The 8,646-nt window shown below is 37.9% G+C and overlaps 1 protein-coding gene across 1 annotated transcript; it reads left to right on the plus strand.

The window, feature by feature from the left end:
* The first annotated feature begins 650 nt into the window (after positions 1-650).
* On the plus strand, positions 651-7,467 carry CCR7 (C-C motif chemokine receptor 7). The gene is made up of 3 exons (XM_053453577.1): positions 651-730; positions 2,420-2,469; positions 5,562-7,467. The coding sequence occupies exons 1-3, from the start codon at positions 721-723 to the stop codon at positions 6,624-6,626; spliced, it is 1,125 nt and encodes a 374-aa protein (XP_053309552.1). The 5' UTR covers positions 651-720; the 3' UTR covers positions 6,627-7,467.
* The last annotated feature ends 1,179 nt before the right edge of the window (positions 7,468-8,646 follow it).

Below are 8,646 nucleotides of genomic sequence, written 5' to 3' on the forward strand. Positions count from 1 at the left end.
CTGGGCCATCAGGGTCCAGAAAGATGATTCCTTTTCAGTGAATGGACCCGTTCATTTAAGAACCGTGATATGATGTACTCTATTTCCACCGGAGCCAGGTCCATTTGGTCAACATGGACACCTATCGAGAGACAAGAGAAAGTGGGAAAAGCAGGCGCTTTGGAGCCATATATACAGTTTATTTAGGTTGGGGTGGGGAATTTATTAAACAAATTTTAAAAGGCATTGGAATCGACGCTTCCCTTTATAATATGAATCTGGTTATGGAAGATGTGACATATTTACATATTTAGGTCAAAATGCTTAAACATTTTCCAGGGCACGCTAAGAGTTGACAATATTTAATACTGAATAATATTAAGAACCTACTTAAAATTATATGTATTAATATCACGCAAAGATCTATATCAGCTTAATATACACTTTTTACTTCCGATAACTCTGTAAACCGAAATACTCCAAGTATAGCTGTTTGTCTGTTGGTACAAAAGTAACAATTTATATAAATATATATATTATTGAAAATTTTGACAAAAAATCCCCAGTAGTTTTTTTTTTTCTCTTTTTCTCAGAGGAAACACATGATTGAGAACGGGTGACATGAGCAGGGAGTTTCATTTTGCTTTACGTATTGGTTTTGTGATCGCGGCACAACCAGAACCTCTCCAACCACGCTCCGTCCTACTCAGCCACAAACACAACCTCATCCAACCACTCGCAATGGCACACGGTAAGTGCTACTTTTCCCTTTTATTTTATTTTTTTTTTACCAATAGACTTACTTTGTCATTAATACAGAATCACAAATATGCAAAAAAAATAACAAAAAATAAAAAAATAAATATAGATATATATATATATATATAAAGGGTCTTGATAAGACTTATTGGGATATTAAAGCGAAATTGACCCCTATAAACCCTTACCAAATAAATAATATTCAACATATTTTAATAGATTTGCCTGAAAACTCTTCTTTTGATTTTCGGGGTCATATACTCTGCACCTGACTTTGTATTGACTTTGATCGAATGACATCCAAGCAGGACACTTGGTCCTTTTTCTCGCTGGTATACCGCAATTAAAATACCTGCTTAAATGCAGGTGACTTCATTGAGAGTGAACAGTTATAATAGTTTCCGTAAGTACCGCTAAATGTTGAAATATAGAAACGAGATATAGATAGATTATACTCTAATTATTATCGTGACTTAATTATCTAATTATTGTACTCTAACTAGTCTAATGAATAGTTCCAGTTAAAATTCCCCTTCCATATTAAACCAAGATTTGCAATATATTTATTATTTTTATTACACATTGGGATGTATGATGCATCATATATATATATATATATATATATAATATATATATAATATATATATATATATATATATATATATATATATATATATAAAATATATGGATATATATATATGCATTGATATTTATAACATTTTTGAATTTTATATGAGCCGAATATTATATTTATATACGTTTATTTATTTATATACGTTTAAATAAAGCTTATCAAAAAAGTATTTTTTTTAATAAAAAAAAGAGTACTGTTATCATTAAGCACCCGCAATACCTTTGTATTTTTATGTATTTTTGCTGAGTATCAAAAAATAAATCTGTTTTTCTCAACGGGGAATTTCTGATCTCCTCGCGTCAAATATGGTAATTTCTTTCATCAATAGGGGATTTTTGAAAAGATTTAAACATTATTGGGACGTAGAGAAAATGTTCTTTTTTTTTTTTTTTTGGTTTGACTAATATTGTGGTTTGGTGAATGGAAAAAAAAAGAGTAGCAAAACAGAAAGCGATTAGTATAACATGTAAGGTACCAGAATAAGTGGGAAAAGAAAGAAAGAAATAGTGCAGCGTAATATATTGGAAGGAGGGAGTCTCTACAAGTTAAGGATGAGCAGCAGCGGGGCCATAGGTGCTATTGGCAAATGCCCAGTGGGATGGCACCCGACCGCACCTCACTTACTATTATCATGCAACCACACGCATGTGGATGATTCAACTCTTCAGTCCAGTAGTGTATGTTCATGAGGGGTAGTATGTGTCAGGCCCCAGGGCCTGTCATAGGCTCATCTGCCCAATAGCAACCACACAAGGATGAACACGGGTCTTGGACTGCCCGGGACAGTAATCAGGGGGCCTGCCTCATGTCCCAGGCAAGCTGTTGAAGGACCACCATGTCCTGTCCCAGACTAAACACCGAGTCAAGAAACAATGCGGTATTCCATGCCGGCACTCAATACATTGAAGGCAGAGGGGCTGAGGGGGAACTGCTAGGAATGTGTTTATAGTACAATATTTGGGTATTCGGTTAATATTTTAGAGAGTGTTACAATCAAAAGTAGTATGGGACAGACTGCTAAACGTCTGTCTTCATGTCTCTTTTCAGACCTCCTGCAGATCTCTTGGATGGCCCCAGTCCTCCTGGTTGTAGTGGAGGTGAGTCTTGTCTACTTCAATCAACTTTATTGATCCAATTACATCACTACATGTCTTTTCTTTATTATTTATTCTACACAACCTGTGAAATAGAACATTTTTATAGGTCTCCTTTTCTAACCCAAATGGCGGCGGGTGACCTTGGGCGCTGGTTTTGCTCACTGATGTCTCATGCACACTAGGGTTTTAATGTTGAGGAGCATGCAGGGTTTTTCCCCACACACACTTTCTGAAGAAGTGGAATGCGATGGGAGTATTTCCGTGCTCTACTGTAAGTCAGCAATAAAATTGCCAAAATGTAATGTTTTGTAAAGAAAAAATAATATAACTATATTCATGAATGTTGCAAAAATGTTTTTTCTATGTGAACATCTTCTTTGTCTGTTGTCTTAATATAGTGTTTATAAATTTTCCTCTTTTTCCCTCAAATCATTTACCTTCCTCTTTCCTTTTTGAGCATACTTTAGAATTTTTTATTACTATTTACAGTTATACATAGGGGACTTTAAGACCCTTCAAACTGTAATGCTCACCGTGTTTGTACAATTAGTCATTATATACGACTAATTATAATGAGTTTCTAGGTTTATCTAAAACGCCGCTTCCATAATTAATACGTTTAACGTCGCTCATGAGAAAAGGTTTTGGAAACTTGGAAAAAAAGTTTTTCAAGTAAAAATTTTATGCTTAATTAATTTTTTTGGTTTATGGTGTTAAAGCCAATTATTCTAAATTAACCATATGTTTATTAACTGCTGGACCTTCTGCTTGTAGTCCACCACCACGTCCTTCACTATTCGCCGGTAGACAAGTTGTCCTGTTTTTATAAGAGGTAGTAACGGGTCAGCTACTTATGAGTTGCTCTAAAGCAGTCATCTAAATGTGCTTTTCCACCTAAATGCAGCGCTAGAAACATCATTCCCGCTACTAAAGAAATCCCCAAAAGTCATTTGCCTGATATTCTTACTTTCTGTTCATTGATAGTTTTTCAATGAATGATAAACCAAGAAACATTTTGCCCAAAACAATTTTCCGTCACTTTGAGATTCGGCCGGATAATAAGAGGGCCTGGCTGTGCCATTCCCGGTTTGATCTGGGAACATAAAAAACCACAGTGTGTCGCTGCGCATATCCACCCGTCGGCCACGCTTACATCGTCCAGATGCCTCTGGCCTTAAAGTGCCAGCGCTGCCTCGTCTTCTCCGGTCTGGCACTGGGAGTTATGCTCGGCTTATTCTGCTCCTAGTGCATGAACGCAACATTTTGAAAGAAATCTCTTATTTTCTATATTATAATGGGTTTTATGCATTAACAAAACTGTTGTCGGTCGCATAAAGGGGCGCTTTAAATGGTAGAAATGTAGAAAATTAAAAAAATACCTTCGGCTCATAGATGAAAGTGAAGTTCTGGGTAGTTTCCTGTAATATTTTACATTAATGAGTCACGGCACAGCTGTTACCGGCTGAGAACGGCTCTGGTGACACTGGCGAAGGACGTTCGGTATGAATAAGCCCCCCCATTACCGAACCTGGGTAAAGATTTAGAGTAACCACCATCCGAAATTTCGAGAGATTATATAATACAGATTAGAGATTACTGTTGGAGAGTTAAGGGACTCGATTATGTGACCCGTCTGAGATCTAGACTGTTACTGAAAATGAACCCTAAATCATACCATGTAGTTCCACTCGTTCTTCAAACCCCCCCTATGCATTCACCTCTTTCCCTACCCCCAGCGCCTTCTCTATAGCAGCTTCTCCTAAAATTAAGTCATTTTAGTTTTATTTTTCAACAGCTTTAAGTTTGTAAAAAGCGTTGTTGGTGACGCTGCAAGTAAGCTTAGATTGAAAAAAAACAAACAAAAAAAAAAACAATTAAAGTACCGAATAATTGTAATTGTTTTTAACGTTGAGATAAGATACATTATAAAGACATTACTGCTGTTTGTGATCATTGCTAGCTGCCGACGTGATGAATTTGTGGCTTCCCCTCCTTTCACTGCAGGTGAGACGGGATGTGGTTGGGGTAGAAGTTATAAATTGTTGCTTTTAGTATAAAGGCTTTACCCCGAACAGAGAGAGGTTTTAATCTGGAGATGTAGGAAAGATGTGGCTCGTCCCATTGCTTCATTTAACTTAAATATCCAAATATATGCTCTATTAATTAGCTCTAAAGGAAATGTGCAGACGGCGGAACCACAGCATAGTATCTAAAGCGAGAGTGACTACCCACAGGAAGCTATTATACATTCGATCGTATCTTTCGTGCTTATCGGGAGTCCACAGGAAGCTATTATAGATTTTAGAATTCTCTCTTCATCTGTAGTTTCTTTCCAAGCCATGATATATATATATATAGATCGTATTGGCTCGAATATAGGCTATTATATGGTGCTATTTTATTTGCTGCCCCCCCCCAGATATGCTTTATGCCCCCTAGAAATGCCAATCTGCCCCCCAGATATGCCAATCTGTCCCCCCCAGATATGCATAAGCCCCCTAGAAATACCACTCTGCACCCCTAATATGCCACTCTGCTCCCTAGATATGCCACCCCCCACAGACTTACCAATGCACCCCCCCAGACTCCCTGGTGTCTAGCGGGGCCAGCTTGTCACCGGCTGGTTCACCGGGGCTTCTATGACAGAGAAGCCCCGGCTGAAGTGCCGGCAGCGGAGGTTGTCTAAGCGCATCGCCCCACCCGGTAAACATCTGCTAGATGCGCTTAGACGACCTCCGCTGCCGGCACTTCCGCCCGGGGTTTCTATGGCGGAGCACCGGAAGGTTATGTCACGCCGGTGATCCACCATAGAAGTAGTAGGGTATATATATATTACTTTGTTTTATAACAAAAGTACAATTGATATTCATGTTAATTTCCTTAAAACACTATTATTATCAGGGGTTTTTAAGTAGATTCTATTTGTAACATTAGTTTTTTTTCTGTGCAGACTCATCTTGTTTGCTTTGTTGACCTTATCCAATTTACATATGATGGCGGAGAACACAGTACCGCTAAACATAATCCAACTCGATAAATATCCAGATAAAATGATATTTTATTTCTAACTTCGTTTGTTTTCCGTTACGTAGATGTGTGTCGGTGAGAACACTACCAGCATGCCAGATGATGAATTTTCGACAATAGATTACGATGGTTACCAACAACAGTGTAAAAAAAGAGACGTTCGGCAGTTCCGCTCCAAGTTCTTGCCTGCCATGTATGGCATCATCTGCTTTGTAGGCCTTGTAGGAAACGGCCTAGTGATCTTGAGATATTTCCATTTTAAGAGACTGAAAACCGGGACAGACTACTACATGCTGAACCTGGCTTTGGCAGATATGCTGTTTCTTCTGACGCTACCTTTTTGGGCAGTCAGTGTGGCCCAGGAATGGATATTTGGAAATGGGGTGTGCAAGATCATCTATTGTCTTTACAAAATGAGCTTCTTTTGTGGAATGTTCCTGCTCATGTGCGTTAGCATAGAAAGATACTTTGCTATCGTCGAGGCCCCGTCCGCCCATCGTCACAGGTCCAAGACGGTGTTGATCAGTAAGTTGTCCAGTGTCGGAATATGGGTGGTTGCATTCTTCTTGTCCATCCCTGAGCTGATCTACAGTGGAGTAAAGGAGATTGACTCCATGAATGTGTGCATTATATTTTCTGATGAAATCGATAGCCTCAATGCAAAGTTGAAGGTGTCCCAGATGTTCTTTGGCTTCCTCCTCCCGTTAATCATCATGTCATTTTGCTACAGCATGATAATCAAGAAACTGCTCCAGGCGCGTAACTTTGAGAAGTACAAGGCCATCAAGGTCATCATAGTCATCGTCATTGTCTTTGTGGTCTTCCAGCTGCCATACAACAGCGTCATGTTGATCAGGACCTACTCTAACATCACCTTGTGCGAGACAAGCAAGCAGATGGATATTGCAGATGATGTCACGTACAGCTTGGCCTGCTTCCGTTGCTGTCTGAACCCATTTCTCTATGCCATTATTGGAATCAAGTTCAGAAATGACCTGATCAAACTCTTTAAGGATCTCGGCTGCGTAAGCAAGGAGAAGTTTGGCGACTGGGCATCCACAACCAAGCCGAGTAAGAGAACATCCATTGCTCTAGAAACCACAGAGACAACCACCACATTTTCCCCATGAAAAGGCGAGGACTTGTAGCAAAAATAAAAATAAAAAACATCATATTCCTTAACTGACTATCATTACTAACATGTCCTGAGGCATACCGGGAATTCCATGGACCTCTTATAGATAATGATCCTTGCAATAAGGAAACCATGAACTTATGAAGACTTTATTGATAGCTACCGTATATTTGGATATAGAGAACGTCTGATTATATCCATGAAGTTGTGCTTTCTGATGGGTCTGTGATAATCTTTTAGCTTAGTTCAGGGATATATACAGTATATATATAAGGTATGTTAGTAGGCCTTTACTTGGTCCACCTTTATTGGACCCAAACTAGCTACAGTCAGAACAGGCAAACAAAGTTTCAACTCGGGAAAGGATTATGACGTTTTGTCTGAATATCAAATATCAATATTTCAGGTAACATATTTTGGAGCCCATTACAAATATGATCTAAAATCAAACCCGTGTCAGCAAAGTCATCGTATTTAGAACCAGAAATAATACAAATAATGAAGCAAGCGAAATGTAAGATTCTTAGACAAACATTAAACTATGCTTAGAGCAATCTAAAAAAATATTAAAAATACACAACCTTGGGGTATACAATGAATCCTCAATGTATGTGACGCTTTATCACCTGTTTGTATAACACAATTGTGTGTCTGGAAGAAAACACACAGATATTGAAGCTGCTGGTATGGGGAAGCGCGCTGGGTTATTTTCACCAATTGTGTCTTTTTGCCACTTTTAGTGATTTTTGGATATTTCTTTCAACATTAAATGATGTTACGCTCAAAATAGGATATTTTTATGCTTTCTTGAAAATAGAGAGAGAATAGCAAAATAGTTTTTTGAGCAGTTTAACTTTTTAGCTGTTTAAATAATGCTTAGATGCGGACTGTGTTATTTGTTTGTTACATATAATATTTTTTTTTGCTTGTTATATATTAATATTTGTTACTGAACAGTTACCATTAGCTGTTATTTTGTATATATTTTAATACCGTCTTTTCTTACACATTTGAAGCTATCCTGTCATATAACCAAATCCCGTATTTTATAGTGAGAGGTAGTTAATAAATCTGTAATGGTGTTTATATTACCACTGTGTGTGAATTATTAATCCACTTTATCAATATTTTTTATATAACTAGTCACTACTGACAGGAGTAGTTCCAGATCGTTGAAAGACGGCAATTATTGCATCACAAAAAAATGTAGCAGATAAGACTCAGCTGACTACAGACCAGTAAGTCTGACATCAGTAGTTGGAATATTAATGGAAACCATATTTAAGGAAAACATTGTTAAAAATAATGATTAATGATTAAACATAATGGGTTTACTTGTCAAACTAACCCAATTGATTTGTTTTACTGGGTAACTAAAATAAAGATGGCCTAGGCCCCTGGCTTACATGCTATTCTTCCATCATGTTCCCAAGGGATCCATAAGACATGGACCATTTGGTATGCTGTGCTTGCTAGGTTGGGAACACTTGCTTTTGGGCAGAGCGTTGGGTGTTTTAAGGACATTTTGCCCCATACTGACATTTTATTTCTTTAATGCATTCTCAGAAATTGCCACTGGGTGGGTGTGTTGTACAAAAAAGTAACACACGCGCATGCATCTCATATGGTAAAACAATGCTACTAATGATCTCTCGTTTTTTTTATAATAAAATATTTTGTTGCGGAAAGAGACCCCTTTGTCGGTAATTTTTAATTTGGGACATACAGGGTAATGACCTATTGGTGACACTTAAATTATCCCAGCCAGTATACTGGGTAAAGCTTTTAATCACACACACGCATACTTCCAAAATGGATTTGGCTCAGAGGCTTCAAGTACCGTTTCAACGGCTTCATTTCATGGAGGGAATGAGAATAGATCTTCAGGATATCAGCGCTGTAAGGGTCGCTGGTATATGCATAGGTGTACAAATCTCAACAACGCCAACAAGATGACCTCCTGTACTATTTCTGCATTGAGAATATCAAAACTCATCCCAGAAGGTGAGTTATTT

This window comes from Spea bombifrons, chromosome 13 (assembly GCF_027358695.1).
Source record: "Spea bombifrons isolate aSpeBom1 chromosome 13, aSpeBom1.2.pri, whole genome shotgun sequence".
Classification (NCBI taxonomy): Eukaryota; Metazoa; Chordata; class Amphibia; order Anura; family Pelobatidae; genus Spea; species Spea bombifrons.

Excerpts from the sequence above, each read along its gene's own strand:
- CCR7 (XM_053453577.1), top strand. Across the intron at positions 2,470-5,561 it reads TCCTCCTGGTTGTAGTGGAG|ATGTGTGTCGGTGAGAACAC; the intron begins GTGAGTCTTGTC and ends TCCGTTACGTAG.